Here is a 25,029-nt window from a genome sequence, read left to right as displayed (position 1 = left end):
GCAAATCGCTCCACTTCAAGCACTGTACAGTAATATGACTTCTGGACGGTTTTTGTGGGTTCTTTCCCTTATCTTTTGTACTTAACTTTAAACAAAACCAGAAATCGAAGAAACAAAGAGAAACAAGATGAGACAAAAAAGGGTATTTTATTTATATACAATGTGATAAAGAAAAACTAGACATAAAAAAATCAGGTAAAAAGTAATTAAGGGGAGGCAGATAAAACCAAAAGTAAAAATGTGATGACAACAGATCATCAAGATATACCTTGACAAATATAACTAAGAAAAATTATACACCAAAAATACACATAACTTTACATTTGTAAAACACAAAGCAAAATCTTGCACATACCTGCAGTGCTTTGTGTATGTTGATTTGTGCATAACCGCTGTAAAACAATCCAATAATAACTTGTATTCCTCCGTTTCACAGCTTTATGCTGTTGCGCTCGCCTCCTTTCAGTGCTTACAAAACACAACCGACTTTAAAATCATCATAGCAACATCCAGCCTGTTGGACGTTCAAGAAAAAGTGAAATTGCATAGGGTGCGTCTCACTTCGGTTAAATGGATTCCTTGCGTCCCTCACTTGCGTCGTTTCCCTGCGACTAGTCCCTCCCACCAGGGAAGCATGGAGAGACGCAAGGAAACCACGAGAAGCAGGGAAATGAGTTTTAAGAGCAATGGGACGTCCTTTCCTCCGGAGCGTCACGTGAAGCGACGTCCGTTTGTGATGACGCCGCACAGCTGATCGTCTGACAGCAGCCAGATCAGTGCATGCGCTGCATCGTTCAATCAGTGAGCGATACACAGTAAGGGGGTGGGGCGAGTGTCTGAGGATTTCACTGGAGGATGGTCTGGTAGTTCCTCGATTATCGCTCCTCCGTTACCGCTCCTCGATCCTCCGGCACGAATAAGGCCACTAGGACGCTACTCAAGATGGCGCAGACAAACCAACTTCCGGTGATACCGAGACCGAGGAGCGAGGAATAAGAGAAGTGAAACGCACCCATAGCCTTCCCTCCACATTCTTTGGCCTCTGTCCTTTTGTATCATTTGGATCAAATGGGACAGGCAAATGATACTGTTGTTTTGCTGGAAATATGTAAGTGCATATCTTTAAATAACAAAAAAAAACAGGACCAGATTTAGAGGAACAGTGGACAAAGTTGCATACTGTATAAAAAAAGATGTCTAAGAAGTGGGCAGATCTATGGAATAAAGTGTACGGGCACACAAACACGAGACACGCACAACTGGATCTGTAGGATGTTGAAGGTGTGTTAGGTCAAACAGATTGATAACATGTTGCTTTTGATTTGTTGATCAGTAAAGCCAAAACAGTGTAACAGTTGTTTTGATTTGTTAGTTCCTGTGCTTTCATGTACTTGTTCGCAGCTCACTCTTTATAGTGGGGCTAAATGTAAATCTTTGTCCTTGCTTCTGTAAATTCACTGATTAATCTGACAGCCAGGACTCCACGGGAGCTGAGGCCTTTTTGAGTTTGTTTTTGTAACAACGTTAGGATAGAAAGGTCAAAAAACTAATCAAGAAAAAACCCTGCTTGGTGGTTAAATAAAATAAAACATTTGTTTTCTGTGTGCAGGGAATAAGGTGAAGCTGAGCTTGGCAGCCGAGGAGGTGGGCTTGTTCTTCGCCCAGATGTTGGACCATGAATACACCACCAAGAAGGTGTTCCGGGAGAACTTTTTTACAGATTGGAGGAAGGTAAGGCGAGAAAGAAAGGCATAGATCTTCTAAATTCGTGGGGGTAAAGAAGCCTCCCCTCACTGACCTTCTGAACTGACACCTTCAGCCCAGAGCTTTATCCCTAGCAGTAAAAAATAAATAAAGTGAATTTGACATTTAAATGAAAACAAGCCCTTTTACAATTTCAAATAAAACAACATTAATTTTCAATGTGACATTTGGTAATGTGAACCATTGTTTTTCTGTCCGGAAACATTTCCCTTCATGCTGCTACAATCATGACTGGGAGCTTTGACACCTGTAATGTTCCATGTAGACGAGTGCTTTTAATGGAGTTACTCTAACTGTTAATACAAAAGCAGCTTCTCCTAATTTCAGCATCAGAAACACTATCTAGATGACATCAAAGTACAGTATCAGTGGTCTTTAGCTCTGTGTTGTGTATTGTAGAATATCTGTGTGTGTGTGTGTGTGTGACTGGTGCTGGTACCTGCGCTGGCGTCTGTCAGGATGTCCTCTGTGCGCAGAATGCACCGTGCCAAGCCCCGAGGCATATCATGCAGAATTAATTTTGCGCTGCTTAGTGCTCAATGCACTTGAAAATACGATTTGTGTGAAGGCATTGATATGCTAATCCATACAAGTAGCTGCCCTGCATATGAACAAATCCAATTAAACAGTTTTATTATAGCCGGAAAAAACTCGCCTCGCTCCACTGCCCTCAGTGCCCGCCCACCATCGGGTGTCAGTCATGCTTAGATACGCACACTGACTGAGGGTCCACACTGTCGGAGTGTTTGTGGAGAGGTGTGTGTGTGTGTGTGCTTTTGATTCTCATATGAACCTAGGCGACAGTGGACTGGATCAGTGCTGCTCTGAGAAGCTTCCTCGATGACTCCTTTTATTATCTTTAATGGGTTTCTTCAGGTTAGACGCCCTTTTGTTTGTCTATGGTTAGACCATATAAGTCTTTCTTCTATTGTGATTTCTATTTGAATTGAGAACGATTAGGCTCACCAGTTTTACTGATTAGCGATGTGTGAAGACAACATCAAGATGTCCTTCAATAAGCCCGGTTCATTGTTTATCAGAATTAGTATTCTTTATTTATACTTAGGGAAATTGGTTTCTTTGAAAGTTGCTTTATTTTAGAATTAAAATGATAAAAAATGACGTATTAATATTTCTATACACACAAGAAGTAAGAACAGACAATAAAAAGATAATATAAAATAGAGTAACGGTTTTAATATGAAAAGAAAAAATATTTTCCAATGAAAGACTAATTAAATAAAAATTGATTAAATGAAAAGTTAATAATGTGAAAAAAAAGATAGACAAAAAATGTATAGTTAGAATGTGTAATGAAAATAAAATGAAATAGAATGCATATATTAATAGTAACAATAATTTAAAATAAAAATAATATGAATATAAACATACATTAAAATGTGCTATGAAAGATGAAATGGAATAGAATACAAATATTTATATAAACAGTTGCACAATTAAAGCTACGTACAATATTCAACATGTATCGCTGTTAGAATCAGACGCTGGAGAACAACATGCCCGTACGAATCGCCACCTGAAACATAGTTGTTGCTCTACACAGTAATTGTTGGTCTCCAGTACCTGTTTCAATAGCTTTCCTCCCCATAAATTCAATTCAAAAGCCATTCGTGTTGACCTGACATTTTAGCACCAGAAACTTCCGTGATGAAGCACAAAGCCCCCGCTGACTCGCTCTGTTTTTGACCTCTTTGATGGGGTGACCCCTTGTTCAATAACTGTAGAAAGTTGACAATTATAGTTGAAACTCAGCTGCTCTGCTCTGCTGTGTCAAGCCTGTTTGTTTAGCTCGCTTGGCACCGCAGTTCTTCGGGGGAATGTGCTTTACTCTGGCCTTTCATAACGATTCAGCTTTTTTACCCTTTTCTGCCGCTCAGCCTCCATAAGGATGAGCAATTAAACAAAAGGTCACGGATGTGCTTTGATCATGCTTGTCTTATTTGGTTTTATGATTTATTATTGTATTATGCTCTATTGGAGGCACAAAGGTTGCGTATAAATAGCTCCCAGTAAATTGTATAAAGCAGCAGAATTGTCTCTTTCTTCCCTGAACTCAGGATTCTGACTCGGCACAGAGGAAGTGTTTGAATGTGCATTCTTTCTGTGGTCAATATAGTGGACACTTCATTTGTTTTATCAGTATTTCTCAGCTCTAATACTAAATAACAATTGGACTGTGGATAAGAATATGCGAAATGTGGCCATTATTCAAGCAATTAATTATTTTATTTGTTTACTTGTATTGGTTTCTTTATAGGCTACTGCTACAGACAGTTAAACGTGAGATAAGTGTCGGAAAGGGGACAGTCTACTTTATCATCAAACAGTACAGAGCGTTTGTGCCTCCTTTTTGTTATGTATCCCAACCATTTCCCCCAGCCTTTTAGAAGTGTATCTTCCATAACTTAAGTGAGTTTCTGTATTATTAGAATGTCACTAATGTTCAGCAATGTCTGGTGCATCAATCCTAAGCCAGATCTGAGTGATAGCCTTCTTTCCAGCAGCATGGAGACTATTGACCAGATATTTATCTTCATGTATAGTTCCATCCATATTTCCCAAATATAGTTCAATACAAGTTTGAGGTATTCCGTACCCAAGTACCTCGTACAAAACGAGTTTCACGCAATTATTTCTAAGTGACAAAGTAAACTTGGGTTGCTACTTCAAATTATTTTTCATTAGATTCATCTGAGAAGTTAAGCAGCAGACACTTGGATGTATACATTGCAATATCACACAAAAGAAGGAACGATTAATTGAGGATACATTTTTGTTTTGCTGATTACATTTCTTTTTTTATCACTAAAAGATATCCCTGTTTTTATACATGTATCACTCAAGAAGACTCTTGAAGCACTGCCATACTCGGTGTTGAATCTGTCTGCTTGTGTCTCTTTAGGAAATGACTCATGAGGAGAGGACACTGATCAAAGATCTGGACAAATGTAACTTTAAAGAGCTCTTTGCCATGCATAAAGCCAGGGTGGAGGCCAGGAAGCTCATGACCAAAGAGGAGAAACTGGTAACATGCTGGCCTTTTAATCTGTACTGTGCATTTGAATGCTGTTGTCTCCATAACTCACAGTGCTGTCCTTCCTGGTGTCTAAAGAAGGTCAGCATGGATCATTTAGGTTCTGGATAACTCATATCTTTTTGGTTTTAGGCTGTGAAAGAGGCCAACCAGAAGATTATTGATGAGTACGGCTACTGTCTGCTGGACCACCACAAAGAGCGCATCGGCAACTTTAAGATTGAACCTCCGGGGCTGTTCCGGGGCAGAGGAGAGCACCCCAAACAGGGCATGCTGAAGACAAGGATCCTACCAAAGCAAGTCATCATCAACTGCACGAAGTGAGAGCAGTGCAAAATTAACATCTTTTCTTTAAGGGAAATCCGAAATATGGTTTATTAAAGCAGTAAATCACTTAAGAGATGTAATTATGCATCACTTATTCACTCAGAGTAGTAAGGATGTCAAGGGTTAAACGTTGATTGGCTAACCACAGAGGACATGTTTGACCCGTTACAAATGTCGGCCTATAGGTTGATATAAAGTCTATAGGTTAATTTAATGTGGAAAACTCTGCGGTGCTTGGTAAGGTGTGTGTGTATCCAGCTGTGTCGCATAAATAGCAGGGAGAATAGCAAGCAAATGAGTATTGGAAACATTTTAATTCAGAATCAATGCGTCATCTGATCAGCTCTTCTCAAAGACCTTTTTAGAGACTATCTATCAAACTTTTTAAAGAGGCCCTATTACGCTTTTGGGGTTATCGCTTTCCTGTACTATTATATACGTCTGTGCATGTAAATGGTCTGCAAGTGCTCAAATACCTGTGTTTCCCAACCCTAACCCCCCTGAAACTCCTCTATTGGACTCCTTTGTTTACTTCCGTAACATAATGACATCACTATGTAACACTCACTCTTCTATTGGCTAGCTCTCCAACACATTTTACGTGATAGGCTAAGGGGTGGGACATCTTTAAGTGGTTGACCAATCACAACAGAGCCGGCCAGCTAACCAATCAGAGCAGACTGGGCTCTGGTTTCAGACAGAGGGTGAAAAGAGGTGCTGCAGCACAGGCAGTTTGAGAAAAATAAAGAGCTTTTTGAACATTAAAGGTGGGGTAGGTAAGTTTGAGAAACCGGCTCGAGATCGCTAGAATTTGAAAATACACAACCGGAGAAAATCTGCCACTTTCTTATAGAGCCCCTCCTCCAACACACACGAACGTGCACATGACCAATGAGGGCACGAGATAAGTTTGTGCACAGATGGAAGGCTGACAGGCAGGTAGGTCGTACTTTTTACAGTACTACGGCTTCCACAGATGACATTTTTTTATGGATTTTTTGTCAAAGCACTTAAGATATTCATTGCTATCGGGATGTTAAGAGCATTCCATGGAATATAACAAAAAGTGTATCTCGAGCCGGTCTCTCAAACTTACCTACCCTACCTTTAAAGCATGGAGACATGTCACAATAGAGACACAACATACAAACATGAAACCTTAAAATGAGCAAAGTAGGGCCCCTTTATTACTGATAACAAATTATAAAGATAAGAGCACACACAAACGGGGCAATACAATAGGACAAAGTCAACAGTAAATACAATTAAAGGCAATTTCAGCACCTCTAAATGGATAGTGCTTCGAAATGCTGTGTCTAGCACATTGTAGCAACAGATTGCTGGACTTAAAGGAAAGTGGCTCTTTATTTTCCCATCATTCTGGGTTTAGTTTGTAGTGCTGACTTGAGTCACGCACCAACACACACACACCCTCTTTCCTGCTCTCTTTCTCTGACAGAGAATCCCGTGTCCCTGTGGCGCCTGCTGGTCACAAATGGAAGGAGGTTCGTCATGACAACACTGTGACATGGCTGGCCAGCTGGACCGAGAACATTCAGGGATCTATTAAATACATCATGCTCAATGCCAACTCTAAACTCAAGGTAGCCTGTCCTCCTACATACGGGCAACAGGCAGATGCCACATTACCATTCCAGTAAATGAACACACATTAATTAGCAGTTGTATTGTTATAGTGCAGAGACAGGCACCATTTGTGTATTATGGTGTGGATTTGATATCTCTAATTATAATCAAGATTTAATAAATGTTTAGATAGTCTTCTCGGTTAATGGATACATATAGTCCTGAAGCACCTGAATGCATCAGCAGTCAATCGTTGCCATAGTAGTCTCTTTACTCAACTGCTGGCCACCCAACAATACTGTCATTTTGACAGAAATGACAGTTACTCACTAAATTCAATTAGGTATCGCAGGCAAGTAACATTTGTTTTCTCCATGACTAGCTGACATGAACAGTTGAAAAACAACCATTCATTAAAAAAAAAAATACGTATAGTCTGAAATTTGAAAACTACTAATATACTTATGGTATGTCATCTGACATTTATGGTGTTTTTAAAACTACTTGCCCTTATTTGTGGCTTTTGCCTTTTCTTGTCTTATTTAATTAACCAATCAACATTGGCTGACAACACTGATGAAATATAAAACATATGGGTACTCAAGGCACCAGCATTTTTGAATGAAAAATCTATTATGGAATAACAAAAAATATGTATTTGAGCATGCAGAATCAGTTTTCATCAGTTTATTATTTCAAACGAATTAATTCACAGCATTTGAAAAGCTTGCCGTTGTTAGTACTCTGTTTTCAGGAGGACAGCTCGGTGTCTGCCAATTGGCAAATCCTATTGGCAGCCGGCCTCTTGCTTAGCACTCACAAGCTGAGCACGCGGTAATGATTGGTGCTAAATCAGTCTGCATTCCAACTGAGATAAATTAACAAGTTGCACTAAAATGTAATCAGCTAAACTGGCAATCAAGTCATTAGAAAATACGGCCAATGCAATCATGACACAAAATAAGTGAAGAAATGTAAAGTGTAAATCTTTGCACGGCAATTAATGCTCATTCTGTAATAAAGGTATAGATTTATGTAATTGTTAAGCAACGGTTTGCCATTTACTTTGCAAATAAATTAACGGAATCAGGAAGGCCAATTTAACCCTTTTAACCCAAGTCAAACGTGCTTCTGTTTGAAGCCGAGGGCCTGTGTCCACATAGCGTCTTTTTTATTGTTTTTATGACCACGATATGTCTGCAACAGCCTAGCATGGATGTGGACATCTTTTTTTACTAAACATTTTTGACACAGCTTTTTCACTATAAGCAACAACCGGAAGATTCTTGCTCTCACAGTTTGTTTGACTGAGGTAGGCACCGCTCGGTCTGACAGCCATATAGCGAGGGAGGAGGACGATAAAAGTCACACACTCACAGGCAGCAACATCCGCTGTCCATTCGACCAATCTGCTCCAAAACAAAATGCCTTTTCAGTCTTTGTTATAATATTGTTCTTTGGACCAGCACAGCCAAAAACAAGCGCTTTATTACATTTTCTTAAACGTTGTAGTATTTTCAACTTGGAGCGGCCTCACAAAAAAGGCAGAGGCCTCAGGATAAAGACGCTTGGCACATAGTTTCCGATGGCATGAGCTCGGTTTTCATTGGAATCAATTTTAAAAAGAAAAAGGCTTTGTGAACCTGGCCCTTATTGGGTTTTTCTTCTTAGAAATTCACGGTCAAATAAGCCAGAACTGTTTGTATAGGAAATGTGCATTTACATTCTTTTATTTATTGGTTGTACATTATTAAAATGCCATTATGGTTCTGTTTGCAGAGTAAATGGCAATCCCTATGTGTGTTAAATAAGACATGTGCGACATCTTTGGTTTTTTTCCCACTTCTCTCATATCTCTTTTTCGCTCTCCTCCAAAACATCACTCCTTTTCTTTCTTCTTTCCATCTTGCACGTGTAAAGGTTAAGTTATTCCACTGTTGGTCTCCATGACAATAGGCCTGTGCGTGTTCACCGATGGTGCGTTTAATCGCCTTGGTCCAAACTCCCTATAAATAACCAGCAGTAAAACAAGCAAAGCAATGTTGTCATTAAAGTAGTGTGATATAACATAGCGTTAATGTCACGATAACCATTTTGAATTATGTCAAAGCAACTGACTTCATGTCTCCTCTTTCCTTTTCTCTTTCTCTATACCTTTTGTCCCTCCTTGTCTCCTTACTTTCATCCTTTTTGTAGGGAGAAAAGGACTGGGAGAAATATGAAGTTGCCCGCAAACTGAAGTCATGCGTGCACAACATCCGTAAACAGTACGACCAGGATCTGAAATCGAAACAGATGAAAACCCGACAAAGAGCCGTGGCCCTCTACTTCATAGACAAGGTCTGAGCTGTGGTCAAGAAACAACTCTGGCGTACGAACACAGCAATCAAGATGCCCAGATTTCTATGTTTACACGCCAGTGCTAGAAATAACGTTCACAGATTATCCTAAGTGCTCAGGTCTGATACCAGGAGCCACGTATTGGAAATCGATGCCATGCGTCTTGATTGCCTTCTCTGTCTTCTCATAGCTGGATGGAAGATCTTTCGCAATGAGATAAATGGATTATATGTAGCCATTTTCTTCCAGCGACCCCAAGCTAATTATCTCGCTCTGCATTGAGTCAAATGATAGATTGAGTGTGTGATTGCTTTTGGCTCGTGCCAAAGACTATTCAAATTCAGATTCAGCTTTGTTTACTTCTTTGTTGTTCCTATCTAAGGACTCTTGAGTATGATTGGCAAATGTTTGGTGCTGGATGAGCATGTGTGGATTTGATGTGTTTCTATCTCTCTATCTTCTGACCTAAAAAAGCTGGCGCTGAGAGCTGGTAACGAGAAGGATGAGGGAGAGACGGCGGACACGGTGGGTTGCTGCTCCCTGCGCGTGGAGCACATCACCCTCCACGAGAAACTAGACGGCAGCGAGTGTGTGGTGGAGTTCGACTTCCTGGGTAAAGATTGCATTCGCTACTACAACAAGGTGCCCGTCATCAAGAAGGTAAAGCAACAAAAGTACTCACACACTCACATATGGATGTCACAATGCTAGAAGTGTAATACCTGATATTAATCCCATCAGGGTTGGAAGGGGTTACTTTAAAAATGTATTCCGTTGCAATTACTAGTTACAGGTAAAAATAAATGTAATCAGTAACCTAATATGAGTATAGGAATATAAAAGGAATGTAACCTGATTACTTTCCGTTACTTTTGGATTACCTCCAAATCAAAGGCAATGCTAAGAGAATGCAGAGAAAGGAAATATCAATAATTGACTTATGTTTATATGTATAACAACATACTAGCAAGTTCAGGCAGTACCCTTTCCACCAAAAATCAAACACATAAGCACATACTCCATCCATCCATCTTCTCCCACTTATCCGTGGTCGGGTCGCGGAGGTAGCAGTTCCAGCAGAGAGCCCCAAACTTTCCTTTCCCTGGCCACATCAACCAGCTCTGACTGGGGGATCCCAAGGCGCTCCCAGGCCAGCGAAGAGATATAATCCCTCCACCTGGTCCTAGGTCTGCCCCTCGGTCTCCTCCAAGCTGGCCATCGGTTTCCTGCTGAGAACCATGGCCTCAGATTTGGAGGTGCTGATCCTCATCCCAGCCGCTTCACACTCGGTTGCGAACCGATCAAGTGAGTGCTGAAGGTCGCAGACCGATGAAGCCATTAGAACCACATCATCTGCAAAAAGCAGTGGTGCAATCCTTAGTCCACCGAACTGCAGACCCCCTTCCCCAACGACTACGCCTCAAAATCCTAACCATGAATATTACAAACAGGATTGGTGACAAAGCGCAGCCCTGGCGGAGGCCAACCCTCACCGGAAATGAGTCCGACTTACTGCCGAGGACCCGGACACAGCTCTCGCTTTGGGAGTACAGAGATTGGATGGCCCTGAGTAGAGACCCCCTCACCCCATACTCCTGCAGCACCCATTCCTTCTATCATCTACCATCTAATTTGTTTAGCTGTGAAAACGTTTCCCTCCAACTGTATTAAAGTCAACTACTTTTTACACATTTAGAACTGATAACATAACTTTATAGTTTACCTTCGCCCGAAAGTAAAGAGCTTAAACGCACCGTTATTCAAACATAAGGAAGCTTCTCTAGAAAATAGCCGATGATTATTTTCTGTCAACTGACTAGTTGATTAGTTGACTAATGGTTGCAGCTCTACTTCTTTGTAATACAAATCCACTGTATTTCAGTATAATATTCTAGGCGTTGCCCTTTTGGTTCCTGCAGAGAAGGTCACTTGCACACATATCGACACGCACAGAGCCTGGAGCAGAGAGAACTGAGAAATGTCCTCGAGGCACAGTTTTAGATTGGATTCCTGTAGCTGTGCTGCTTTAATTTGTCTGTCCGTTACAACCCTTGGAATATTCAGCACATACTCCATATAACTGTTCAGTAGTATATAGGAATAATTATTTCTTATAGATTATATCTTTGCAGCAGCATTTATGACACCATTGTCTGTCAAATCTTAAAATACGGTTGAATCCTTTTCTTTCATCCTTATTTTAAACCCTTACTTCGTTTTAGGTTTCCTTCGTGGTAAAAAAAGCAAAGGGCTTTTGCTCACATAACTTTTAGGCATTTAATTAAATGAATGTTTTTGATGTGCAGTTATAAATCAGTGCTCCTGCTTTTCAGCATCAGAAATCATTAGATATTATAATATAATGATAAGATATGAGGAAAGACAGAATAGTTAATATGATAGACGCACTGTAAATCAAAGTGGAAATAGCGTTTCTTATTATATCCATACCCTTTGTTTAACGCATTTGTCGGCCCCAAATCATTTAAATACTTTGACATTGAGTCACATTAAGTAGCATACTTTAAACTGTCCAATTTTATTTGAGCCTGTGCAAATATTTCTAGGCATGGCTTCTTGCTGTCAGGTGTCCTCACAGTTCGTCAGGTGGGACCGACTGCCAACATGGGAATATTTAAAAGAACATAAATTATTTAGGGAGCTACTCCTTTCAGCTGCTGGTCGATCTCGTGTGTGTGTGTGTGTGTGTGTGTGTGTGTGTGTGTGTGTGTGTGTGTGTGTGTGTGTGTGTGTGTGTGTGTGTGTGTGTGTGTGTGTGTGTGTGTGTGTGTGTGTGTGTGTGTGTGTGTGTGTGTGTGTGTGTGTGTGTGTGTGTGTGTGTGTGTGTGTGTGTGTGTGTGTGTGTGTGTGTGTGTGTGTGTGTGTGTGTGTGTGTGTGTGTGTGTGTGTGTGTGTGTGTGTGTGTGTGTGTGTGTGTGTGTGTGTGTGTGTGTGTGTGTGTGTGTGTGTGTGTGTGTGTGTGTGTGTGTGTGTGTGTGTGTGTGTGTGTGTGTGTGTGTGTGTGTGTGTGTGTGTGTGTGTGTGTGTGTGTGTGTGTGTGTGTGTGTGTGTGTGTGTGTGTGTGTGTGTGTGTGTGTGTGTGTGTGTGTGTGTGTGTGTGGTCTCAGCCCATGCTATCTTCTGTTCCAGAGATGGAGACAGAAATGTTAGCACCTGACAGCCAAAGTGTTTTGTTTCTTGGCAGAACGTATCATTATTCAAATGAGTGTATTCAAAAGCAATACATTAGCTAGAATTAATTAGTCTTTTGCATATTTTAGCATCATCAATTCCCATGGAAATCAGCGAGATGCAACTTGCTTCTTCTGCAGAAACCCTGCTTGCAGAGGACAATAGGCTCTGCAGGGGAGGAACACAGAAATGGCAAAGAAGTGGAGCCATGCTATGCTTATAGACTGCCAATGCAGTACTGCCATTTTAATGTTATAGTGAAATTGAATTAAAGTCATATCATTGTTTCAGAAAGAAGAGTGATCATAAGGGTTAATACTAATGGTTTGTTCACACTGGACACAAAGAAACTGATTACATGTAAAGTCAATGCAAATACGCGGATAGACATAAATTCGCACTGGGTGGTGGGAATGAAGGGTTGCGCTTTTTTCCAAATGCTAATAAGCGGCGAGAATCTCAACCTTTGATCCCTGACATTGTTGAATCAGAAAACCAAAACTAAAGGCCAGCCATTAGCTCTGGGCGACGGCACACAGAGCTCACAGCTCCTCATATTTGTTTAAAAACTAGACAAGTCAGTCTTTATAACTGTTCAACCCACAGAATGTCGATGGCATGGCGAAGGAATTTGCTGCTTTATTTATGTCTGTATGATGTTATTATTTTAAAAGTATTTTCTCTGCTGTCTTGTAAGCAGACTTGCAAAATCATCCATTGATGGTTTTTACTAACCGGTATCAGTGTGTAGTTATTTCGGCATCATTTTGATATGTGTATTACAATTAAATAAAGTCTAAATTCTACTTTTTGTTGGTTTACATGAAGATAAGCCCTGCCTCCTCGCCAGTTTGAGTGACGCAAGTAAAGCAAATAATGCTCGGTCAAACTTGCACCAGTACCGCCCGGCGTATCTGTGCTCTGCGTCCGCTGTGAACGCACCTTAAGCTCATGTGCTTTCAACATTTATGCCAACACAGTATCGGTCTTTTATTTGAAAATAAATTCCCAACTTATTACTCAATTTAGCAACCAGTTAAAACTATAAATTACTTTATCAATATATCCCCATTTCTTAATATTTTCTTAATAGATTTAAATTCTTAACACAAACATACACATCACTAATTAAGCAAACTGACTTTGGTGGCTCTGCTTCTCTGACATTTTTCCACCGAGAAACTGATTTACATTTTTATCCCAAAAGCACATCTTCCATTTAACCTTTTTCTGTATTTTTCAGCTTGTTTGCCAAGGGGAACATCATTGCCTCGGCACTGAATATGTTGGTGTGTTTTATAAAGCAACACATCTGTTGCTATTAATTGGTGTCTTGCATATTTTACAAGTTTATTTTCCGGGAAGCGCGCATCTGCAGAAGCCACGGAGTCGCTGGAAATGTCAGATGTAAATTGTGCCAATTTTACTCCTCAGGCTCCGCTGTTAGATGGACAAATGAAGTCGGGTGCCAGACACACACACACACACACACACACACTCACACACACACACACACACACACACGAACGAACTCACACCACTCTCGTGTCTATTGCTTTTCTATAAGTGTGTATTTTATAGGGTTTTAGATCTGACTCGTAAAATAGCTTTTAAAACATTAGCCTCACTTTTGTAGATACAAAAAAAATAATTTCATTTGTAAATGTGACAGTAATGGAATGCAATTTAATATTTATATTTATATTCATCATTATAATATTTGAAATGTCCAAAATGCTGCGGCTGGGCCTTAAATGTAAGTAGTTTCTGACTGGTAGCTGATTGGCTGCTTTGCTTTTCCCCAGTTCTTACAAGATTTGTCTTTCTATCTTTTCAGGTTTTTAAGAATCTTAAACTTTTCATGGAAAACAAATCACCTGGAGATGACGTCTTCGATCGCCTCAATGTGAGTCTCTCGCTAACACTCACTGCTAACACTATTTTTACATGTTTCATTGATACCAGCCACCCTTGATGTTTAGTTTTGAACCTCTTGTGAAACATTGCCAAATAAGAATCTAGATTTAAGGATTTAATGATTCAAAGGCTTTATTCTCATATGCACAAAAGCCACAGTGTAGTTGTTGGCAATGAAGTTCTTTAAGGGGCCTTTTTTGGTTGTTCCTTTTCCTATACTGTGTTGTATAGGTTTTTGTGCATAGTCTGCAAAACCTAAAATACAAAGTTCCCTCGAGAGGGAGTTTCTCACCTGCCTGAAACGCCTCCATTGAACTGCTTTGTTTACTTGCGTAACATAATGACATCACTATGTAACACTTGCGCTTCTATTGGCTAGAGCTTCAACACATTGTACGTACGTAATATGCTGAGGGGTGGGACAATTCGCTAAGCGGTTGGCCGGTCACAACAGAGCCTACCAGCTAACCAATCAGAGCAGACTGGGCTCTGGTTTCAGACAGAGGGTGAAAAGAGGTGCTGCAGCACAGGCAGTATGAGAGAAATAAAGAGCTTTTAGAACATGAAAGCATGGAGACATGTCGCAGTAGAGGCTCAAAATACATAAATAAATACCGTACAGTGGAATAAAATACGTTTTATTTCATAATATATAACTATGTGGATTGTAAACAGATGGGAGACACTTCCCACAACTCAGGAAGTCTTATTTTCAGTGGATTTAGGTGTTTGGAAAATAATTTGAGGAAAAATGTCAACATGTGCTTAAATATATTTGCCAACTTTGTTTAAATAAGTACGGATGGTGGAATAAATGTGAGCAACTCCCCTGAGGTGTAAAATAATTGAAGAAAGGCTGAAAAATATTCTGCAAGCAAAATATAATTATTTCCAAAAATATTTTCCGGGGAAAAGAAGGCTGCAACGAAGGAAAAGCGGGGACTAAATTGTAAGGTGTAAGAGAGATGAGATTGAATGAACTCGAGCCGTTGGGGTGGGAGAGATGAAAGGGGTAAAGTGAGGAGAAGGGGAAGAATATTGGAAGCCGGGAGACTGAAAGAGTTTCAAAAGAGAGAGGGGATGGACCCTGGCAGATAAAAATGAAACTGCGAGTAGAAATTGAGAGTGAACATGCTGGGTGGATGAATTTCCGCACATAGAAATCTGCCGTCCTTTCAACCGCTTCCTCTAGCTGCAGGCGGGAAGGCCACACACAATGCAGCTGTCCAACACATGGTTAGCCCCCCGCAGGGAGACCTGGGACTTCTCAGGGTTCTTAGTCTTTATATAACAAGATAACAGCATTATTTGTCTATTTAAGAATACACCCCAGGCTAACAGATTGTCCTTGTTGAGGAAACATATTCAGAATTGTTTAATACTAACAGGTTTCATCCAGTGGAAACCAAGCGATGGGTACAGCAGCTAACAGCCAGGCAGCCTTGGTTCTTTCATTGCTGAGAAATCCATTATCTTGTGAGACGGTGCAACAGATGAATGGTCACTTTGAAGAGGAAGTCAATAGAGTTTTCCACAGATTACATATTATTGTAGGCTTACCTGGAAGTTAGCAATACAAGGGCTCCCTCGTCAAAAAGCATTTTTTGCTGTTATTGCAGAGATTAGGCCCTTTGGCTAACCATTGTTCACATTACCTACTTGTTTTGTTAAGCAGGATAATCTCCACAAATTGACACCAATGATACCACCTTTTACTTTTTTAAGCACAAATGCAATAAGCAGATTTGCAAAAAGCTAAAGTTAGGCTAAAAACAAACAACATCAGGGTAGCATGGCTTCACGTTACCACCGCTAAGCTAAAGATGCTAATGTTTGCTTTGATGTCTTTTAAGTAGTCTCGTTTAGCCACCGTCGTTTTTAGGACATAGAAGCTTCAGACTTTCACCAGTGAGGCATTTACTGACGTATTTTAATGTTGTAGAACAAAACTTAAAAATCTTGCATTAACCACAGTCCTTATTTTAGGCTTCTAACTCAAAATCATGTTAAAAATCTGAATCGGACATAAGGAGAATTAAACATAAGAAGTAAAAGATACAATGAGATAAATAGACATAAGAAATGCAAGTAAATAAAAATAATACAATATTAAGTAAACATAAGAAGACATGTTCCAGCCTTATTAAAGCTCCCATGTCATGCTTTTCCGGTTATTACCCGTCCCCTTGTGTGTTATGAAGGTTTTTATGCATGTAAACGGTGTGCAGAGTCAAAACCCTCAAAGTACACCCTGTAGCGAGTAAAACTCTAACACAGAAAATACCTCCCCAAAACGCCTCGTTGGAGATACGTCACTGCCCATTTGAGTCTTCCATTTAGTTCCGGGTACCGCCTGATGTCATGCGGTACCCGGAACGAAATGGACCAATCCCGAAGAGCTATGGCCACACCAGCAGCGGCGTGTTCCTCCTCCAGAGGTTCGAAGAACCGGCATTTCACAGACGAAAGCTTCCAAAACATTGCCCAGTTTGAGGCCGGATATGCACAGCTTGTTTGGACCGTTTGGAGCAGGGGAAGATCTGGGTATACAACCTGTAAGTTTGCATTGTTATTTGTGTATTTATCAAACAAGACTGTTTAAATGTGTAAACTGTGTTGGACTGCTAAGCCATTGACACAGTGCTAACTGTGCTAACTAAGTTGCTAGAGTTTCCATATATCAACTCTAATATCAGCAGATGGCCTTGCATACATGTATCTCATAGCAGGAGAAGGTCTGCAGTCACACACACGGAATACTCATACAGTATACTGTACTGTGATTTACCGTACATTGTGACCGTACATATACTGCATGTAGCTAACGAGGCTAGCTGTATGCTAGCGCAAAACAATGTATTCATGCAAGTTACATTGTATGGTAGCAGAATACCCGTATACGATTGCAATTATAAACACGTTATTGCTAGCCTAATATGAACCACTAGCTTTTGTTCATAGTAGTTTTATTACACTGCATTATAGTTGCCTTTCCTCCAAGCTAACGTTCATATCGTGTTAGCTACCAAGGTAAACAAAGCTAGGTTAGCATATTAGCAGGCAAGCTGTTCATTACACAACTACTACTAACGAATCTAAAACAACTAAGTTTCTCTAATATTTTGTGATTTGCATTTGATTTCGTCCAGCCAGATCCTGGCGGACAATCCATGACATGCTAAAAGGCACTTCTACTACTACTGAGGCGTCGTGCTAAAAGGCACCGCACCGACTGTGCGCAGGCAAGATGCAAGGAGGAGGAATGGATGATATACCGTGTATATATGTATATTTATGTTCATTTTGTACATTTCTAAAAATAAAGTTTAATGGAAATACTTAGTAGGCCTATCCTTTCTTCCCTGAATTCATATATAGCAAACCATGATTTGATTTCTCATCAAACAGTAGTAGTTTATAACGGGTAAAAATAACTTACTCTTTGTTATGAGCGGCTCGTAGGCCACAAAGACAAGGAGACATACACGAGTTTACAAAACCACGGCACATTTATTGTGGTAAATGGAGAGAGGTGGTTGAGAGGATCGCAGAGTTAGTCTTCCTGCAGCCGCTTTGGAGAGAGACTGGGGCCGTAGTGTCCGGAGGTGTCCGTGATCGTGCTGATTAGCCTCTTCAGCTCCACCCCATCGTAAGACAAAGGCCCTGGGGCCGTCACACTCTTCTATAACAACAGTTAAAAATATATATGTATATAAAATATACGGCTGTGCCGACGCCATGATAAGACTGATGTTACGCTGAGAGCAGCCGGGAAAAGCACTGACATGGGCGCAGCCTCTCTGGTGGTTGACTAATCAGAACGAGTGGCCGAGCTGACCAATCGGAGCACACTAGGCTCACAGGGAGGGGGGGGCAAGAGCTCCAACGAGTCGTTTAGTGGAGAAAGTGAATACTGCTGAATACACATGCTTGACAGAGATGCTGTATGCGAAACCAATGTGAGTTTGGAAAATTGCACAGTATAAATCTATTTTAGTATACCTCAACAATGTAATTATGATCAGTGGAAATGGCCATGACATGGGCCCTTTAACAGAGGAAATAGTTAAATAATCTCAGGGGTTTTTCTAGAAAAATCTAGTATGAAGGCGCTAACGTCCCTTCCGGACAAAATGGCGGCCCGCCCACTTTCCGCTGAAAATAATGCATTAGAGCCAAGCGAAAAAAAATAGTTTCTTCATGTCTTAAAGCTGCTGAGTCATATGTTGCACCTCAAACAACAAATACATCCCTACTTACGGTTCTTTACTTCCTCTACAGAAAAACCGTAAAAACAAAGCTGTCTGGTGGTCTATGTGACACGATTTTCATATTTTATATTTTATATTCTATACCGTTTTTGAAATATTGTTTTTTGGCATCACTTTCAAATTGTATGGGGAAAATCAGTATTTTGATATCAGGGCGCACGCCGGAAGGAAGGACTTCCTGTGGCGCTTTTCAGTGCATCTTTGTGGAATGAGTCTTTCACTAAAGGTACACCTGTGCCTGACCATGGCTGTCATGGAGTGATAGACTTCAAGACGAGGTAACCAGAAGTCGTAAATCAAATAAAACAAATTCCCGGGTTTTATGACTCATTCCTGCACTCTGAGAAGGAGGCAGAGAGAGATGCAGATTAGAAAGCACCTGGAAGTTCTAGTGTCAGTCACGTGACACTATCTCAAGATTGACAGGCAGGAAAAGGAAGCTCCAAACGGGGACAGGGAGTGAGAGGGTGAGATGAAGAGATGGAGCAATTGAAGGAAGGAGTGCGCCGCCTCTGCTCCCTGCCCTCCAGTGTGTCAAGAAATGTCAGGGTGTGTTGGAGGTGGAATGGTAATGGCGTCTGTGGGCAGGCCTGATTGGCACCCGTAAAGGCCAGGCCACTGAGAGAGCGGAGACGATGGGGGGGGGGGGGGGGGTTGGAGGAGATGGAGAGGTAGAAATGTGACAGCTGGTCCAGGTGAGGGGGGGGTTAAGAGGGAGAAGGTGGAACATGGCTGGAAAAGAGTAGGAGGTGGGAGAGAGGGAGGAAAGGATAGAGTTGTGGAGGAGGCTTTCATTCAAATGTTTCAGTATTATTTTATCGGTTGTTTCTTCTTCTACTTCTTATTGGTTTTTAACTCACGTGCACCTTTTATGAGTTTGCTTTGTGTGTTCTTATATCTAAAGTGATAAATACAGCGAAACTGCTCCCTTGGCGCCGGGTACCTGGCAGCCTCTCTGCCACCTCTCCTATCTGCATGTGGTTGTGTTTGTGCATGTATATCCTCCCTGTGTGTGTGTAATGTGTGTAAACACAACAGAGTGGGGAAAGAAATGTCCCCGTAAGGGATTAATAAAGTATGTCTTCTTCTTCTTCTTCTTTCTGATGATCAACAGCCATTTGTCTATTTGGGAGGAAACATAGAAAGACCCCCTCAATATACGCAGGTTTCATGCAGTGGAAACCAAGCGATCGCTGCGGCAGCTCACAGTCTGGCAACGTTTGGTTAGTGCTCTTGTTTGCTGAGAAACCTCCTGTCTTGTTGTGAGACAGTTGTAGGTAGGAACATATGGGACGGATGAATGGTCATTTAGAAGCAGACGGAGTGTGTTCATGAGGAAATTCAGCACAGACGGCTATCATGCTTGGCCCTCAGACCTGCAGACACTCTCATTAGCATCACAGTGGCAGAGTCAGGTAGCCTATTGGCAAGGCAGACATAACAACGTTGTGTGTGTGGATGTGTGTACCTCCCTCCAGCATATGTAAACATGACAAACTCTCTCGAAGTCTCCTGCATGGCCCCAGACAGCCGGGTCCTGACCCTGCTCTGATCAAACCAACCACATCATCATTAATGTAATCCTCACTAAAAGCATCACCATTGTTTCTTCTTCTGCCAGAGCTATGGTTGTTTGTTTGTTTCATCTGTGAGCTTGTATCTGTGTTTAGAAATGCATCCTCTAAAGTCCTCATGTTTGCACCTCATATCAGTGTGTGCGCAGAGAGCACATGTGTTTGTTTTGTTTGCTTACACTGTTAGCCTCATCTCATTGCTGCTGTGTTGGAGCTGCTGCCATTAGCCAGCAGCTAATGGCTATCTAACCACTGACTATGACAGCCCTAACTCGCTATAATACCTACCCAAATGTCAGCGGGGAAATAGTACTGTGATCTATTTTAATCTGCCTGCTCTAATGGATGATGATGATAATGAAGGCAGAGACGGAGTTGTATGTGTCTTATTTGTTATTGTACATTACACACACTTCAATCACTGCTGTGGTGCAATGCCACACTGCCACCTAGTGGTAGAGTTTAGAGACAGTCTGTCTCCTGGTTTTGTGTTAACATTGTGTTTGTACAGTACCACACTGGTGTTAAATGTGTTTCTCTGCTTCACATTTCTCTCTGCAGACAGTCCTGCTGAACAAGCACCTGAGTTCTCTGATGCCCGGTCTGAGTGCCAAGGTCTTCAGGACATATAACGCTTCCATCACCTTACAGGAGCAGCTGAAAGAGCTGTCAAACAGTAAGACACTCACACTCAATGCTTATTATGCCATGTAACATTACACTCATAGCTCTTAAAATCTCAGTTTAATATTCCTAAGCAGCAACATGGGTTATTTCGGCTCAAAGAGGACATAATCTGCACATTTTCTGATTCATATTTGTATTTTGTGCCTCTACTGTGACATGTTTCCATGCTTTTATGTTCAAAAATGTACTCTACTCTTTGGTCTTTAGTTGCATTGTCAATGTTGGGTCTATTCTCATGCTGTTTCTCAATTGAAACTTGAGTTAGTTACATGTAGTGCACATTGTACACAAAGCACTTTATTGCATAGTGCAGGATTTGCAATGAGATAGTATTGGGGAAAATCACAACTTTTGTGCAATCATTGAAAATGTCAATCTCAAAATTATAGTTTTTCTTGTTAATGTGAAATGTCAATCGGATGAATCATTATTGCGATAACTGCAATGATTTCCGTCCACCAAAATATCAGACGACTTGTTTTGCTCACGGTTGTTTAAACTGTACTGCGTGGTTTACTAGAGTGACCGCAATTGCTTTAGCTTCCTCAGACCTCATTTTTGGTATTTAGCCAAGATTGCGACCATTGAGTGGAGGGTGGGGGGGGGGGGGGAAGAAGTTGCATGTGGAAGTGTCCCACTTTCCACATGCAACTTTTGGAGCACTACGAGTTCAATATCCAGACATAGTGCACTGCATGTTTCTATATGTGTCGGTGTGAACGCACCTAAAATAGCAAGTGTAGCTACAGCAGTATAGAATTGATAGAAAGATTTTATGTTATTTTATTGACATCAAATTGTAACAGCAAATTATCTCCGTGTTTTTAATGACAATTGTCTTTTATGAAACTGTGATAATGCTCACATCTCAATCAAATCCATCAGTATCTTTAATACTATAGCCTTCTATCAGTCTGGCCCTCATCATTGTCTCATTACATCACTGCTTGTGTCATGGAGCCCCGTGATAAAACTGCCACGCTTTTGACATTTCTTATTTTTAGCTTGCTTGACTCCCGATATCCTCGTGTCAGTTGGCTTTCCGGGGCCCTGGCAGGAGAACATTATCTCTGCTCCCAGTGCTGCGCCTCTGCCTCGCTCTTATCAGGGTCCCATTGGCTGCCCCTGCCACCGTTTCTCAATCGGAGATAGAAGTGTCACACTCTCCCCTCTCATTTCTAGACTGCCACTGAGAGCCAATCTGCAGGATGGCATGTGGTGTGTGGATCCCACAGAGAAGAGATGAGGCTTATAGGGATGGGACTAAATGAAATGAAAAAGCAGCAAACTGTAATTGCATGTGTTCAAGGTCTTGGTCGATTTGTGGTGCAGATTGCTGATGAGCATTCATTACAACAGGGACACCAGCGTGATTTCATCTTTTAAATGACCGTGTGTAATTCTGGTCAGATATTCATTCTCAGTGGATTGTTCTTGTAAAAATACAAATGACTCTTCTGTCCCCTTTTTAAAGAGTCCGACAATGAGCCGGAGAAACTGCTCTCTTACAACAGAGCCAACAGAGCAGTTGCAATTCTGTGTAACCATCAGCGGGCGGCGCCAAAGACCTTCGATCAGTCTATGGCTAACCTTCAGGCCAAGGTAGGTTTATGAGACACACTCATTCATCACATTAACCTTTACCGGGCAGGATGATATCATGACCCTGACGCCATTTTAAAATAATCTCTATCACCGAGGCAGTGAAATGTTGATACTTACAGTGATCCATGTATAGAAATACGCTTTTGTTATCATCTGTCCATTCAGATCGATGCCCGAAAGGAGAAGCTGTCCCTCGCAAAGACAGAGTTGAAACAGGCCAAGAAGGAGGCCAAGACCAAAGGCAGCCCAGAACCCAAACCGCAGCCGTAAGTGTCCCAAAGGGCTGAAAGAGCAGCAAGATATGGACATTAAAACTATTAGAAATAAACAAGAGTTACTTGTAGAAAGTTTCGTGCCTCCAAACAACAAAGAATAACTGCTTCACAGTGAATAATGAGCTACAGGTCAAAGATATATAATGTGCAACCACCTCCTCTGCCCTTAATTCTTTAGTCTTTGTGCCTCGAGCCAAAAGGCAAATACAAACACTTTTAGTTTGACGCTACAGTGTAAGACTTCCTCAATGGAACGGCCTTTCTGTGTATCGCCTTTTAATACACAATGTGTGTTTACTTCACAACATGATGTAGGATTGAGTGGCACTTAGAAAAAAGAAACTTGGTTCTGCTGCATGCACGTTGACAAGAAAAAAGGATACGTGTAGAGCAGGGGTCTCCAACCTTTTTTAGGATGAGAGCTACTTTCAAAAAATAAAACAAGTCGGGGGCTACTTTTACTCCTCTTTTTTTTGTTTTTTGCAGTGTATATATTTAGCACATTTTAACATTATGATATGCTGACCTTTAACCTTTGTGTGCTGTTTGGGTCTGTGGGACCCGTTTTCAGTGTTTACTAAAATAAAATGTATTCAATTTAATTATTTTAACCTGCTTTATTTGGGGGTGGACCTCACATCCTCTCGGGGGGTCCTCACCTCCTCTAGGGGGGTCCTCACATCCTCTAGGGCAGGGGTACTCAAACTTTTTTATTAAAGGTCCACTTGTGAACTTTATACTAGGTCACTGGTCCGGATCATTGCCAGTAAAGTCACCCCCCCCCCCCCCCCCCCTCAAATGCATCAATCTGGTGCACTTTGAGCACAACATGAATTTATGGATACAGCTCTCAACACTCAGATGAAAGGGAGCTGTATACTTTTCAATAATCCAAACATCTTTAGAATATGATCACCAATAACAAATCATTTAAACTGGTTTATTCTTATCTTATCTTACCTAGTTAGCATTCTGTCTTTTTATTTATGCATATTTTACTCACTCCCCTTTTTAACTGTTTTTTTTACTGTCCTATAGTACACATTGGAATGATTTCTTACTTTATTTATATATGATATATATTAAATAGATAAAGGTGTGCTCTCTCTCTCTCTCTCTCTGTCTGGCTCGCTCACAGAGGCTGTGTGCTCCTCCGTGGCGATGACGGCTTGCGGTAAAAAAAAAACATATTTGTTCGCTATGATTGAGGTTTCGTTTATGCATAGGGTAGATTCTTTTAATTACATTTCACCTCACTTTTATAAAAAATTAAATAAAATAAAAAAATAAAAGTATCAAAAACGGATCTGGGTACCGGTATGCACCCCTAACCAGAGGTGTCTGACTGTGTCGCACCTTCCTTTTGTTTCCTGTCAGGCTGGTGGAGAAGAAGATGGCGGCGGTGCAGCGCTGTGAGGAGATGCTGCTGAAGATGGAGTTGCAGGCGACTGACAAAGAGGAAAACAAGCAGATCGCACTGGGCACCTCCAAGCTGAACTACCTGGACCCCCGCATCAGCGTGGCTTGGTGAGTGAACAGTGACACGGTCACTATAAACAACTGGGTTGCCCATAGTCGCTGTCTAAAGTCCTGCACCTGTCAGCGTACGTTAAGACAAAGGCGGGTTTTCAAATCAAACCACCTCTTTCCTAGCCTGTTTCACCAAGCAAGCTTATTGGTCAGCCAGATATTTGGGTTTTCCAGTCCAGTGAAGATGGTTGCTTTTAATCACTGTAAACCTCCATCTTAAGCTGAGTTCCATTTTCTGACCAAATATGTACACAAACCAACTTCTAACTAACCTGTCTTTCTGGAATAACTCTGATTGGCTCCTTAAGAACGACCAATGAGACAGCAGCAAAGCATTTATAGTCTAGTAATAACAAAATTGGAACAATGAGTTTACAGATCATTAGCCTTGCTGTGACTTCCATGATATATAATAACAGCTAAAATACATTTCTTTGTAGTATGACACTTTTTCTACTCTGGCTTTAAAACAGATCGTGAGACAACGTAATATGTTCTATAGATTAAGTTAAAGTATTATAAGACATTTCTGCAGTAGAGATCTAGTATAAATATACCACATATATAATTTGTCATATGGAATTTAATTTAATTTTTCTTAACAATACCAACTACATTGTTTTCCCCTCTAGCCTCAAAGCTGAAGTAATTTTATTTAAAGCTATGGTCGAAATGTCTTTTTAATTTTTCCATTACATTAGTTTGGTCATCTTCAAACACAGGAAAAGCACTTGTGTAACTAATTTCTTTGCCATACACACATGAACCAAATGAATATAAAATATAAAGTGTTTGAAGTATTTATACATTCCATTTGTATAACTTTATGCAAGATTAAGAAACAATGATTTTGACACCTTCGAAGACTAAGTGGTGATTTCAGCTGTATTTATTTTGCAGTGAGT

At 40.9% G+C, this 25,029-nt stretch overlaps 1 protein-coding gene across 1 annotated transcript in view; it reads left to right on the top strand.

Annotated features, from left to right (window-relative positions):
• zgc:173742 (DNA topoisomerase I, mitochondrial) overlaps window positions 1-25,029 on the top strand; it is a 39,113-nt gene that overhangs the window by 13,317 nt on the left and 767 nt on the right. Inside the window, exons 9-19 of the mRNA XM_034141191.1 lie at window positions 1,610-1,731; window positions 4,688-4,810; window positions 4,952-5,139; window positions 6,606-6,750; window positions 8,930-9,073; window positions 9,548-9,733; window positions 14,103-14,171; window positions 20,589-20,703; window positions 22,189-22,316; window positions 22,485-22,585; window positions 23,972-24,121. Of these exons, the coding sequence (XP_033997082.1) occupies window positions 1,610-1,731; window positions 4,688-4,810; window positions 4,952-5,139; window positions 6,606-6,750; window positions 8,930-9,073; window positions 9,548-9,733; window positions 14,103-14,171; window positions 20,589-20,703; window positions 22,189-22,316; window positions 22,485-22,585; window positions 23,972-24,121 (1,471 nt within the window). The remainder of the gene's footprint in view (window positions 1-1,609; window positions 1,732-4,687; window positions 4,811-4,951; window positions 5,140-6,605; window positions 6,751-8,929; window positions 9,074-9,547; window positions 9,734-14,102; window positions 14,172-20,588; window positions 20,704-22,188; window positions 22,317-22,484; window positions 22,586-23,971; window positions 24,122-25,029) is intronic.

The sequence above is a fragment of the Trematomus bernacchii genome, unplaced genomic scaffold (genome assembly GCF_902827165.1).
Source record: "Trematomus bernacchii unplaced genomic scaffold, fTreBer1.1, whole genome shotgun sequence".
Classification (NCBI taxonomy): domain Eukaryota; kingdom Metazoa; phylum Chordata; class Actinopteri; order Perciformes; family Nototheniidae; genus Trematomus; species Trematomus bernacchii.
The sequence above is the reverse complement of the archived record's forward strand: the minus strand, read 5'-3'. Positions and strand labels throughout refer to the sequence as shown.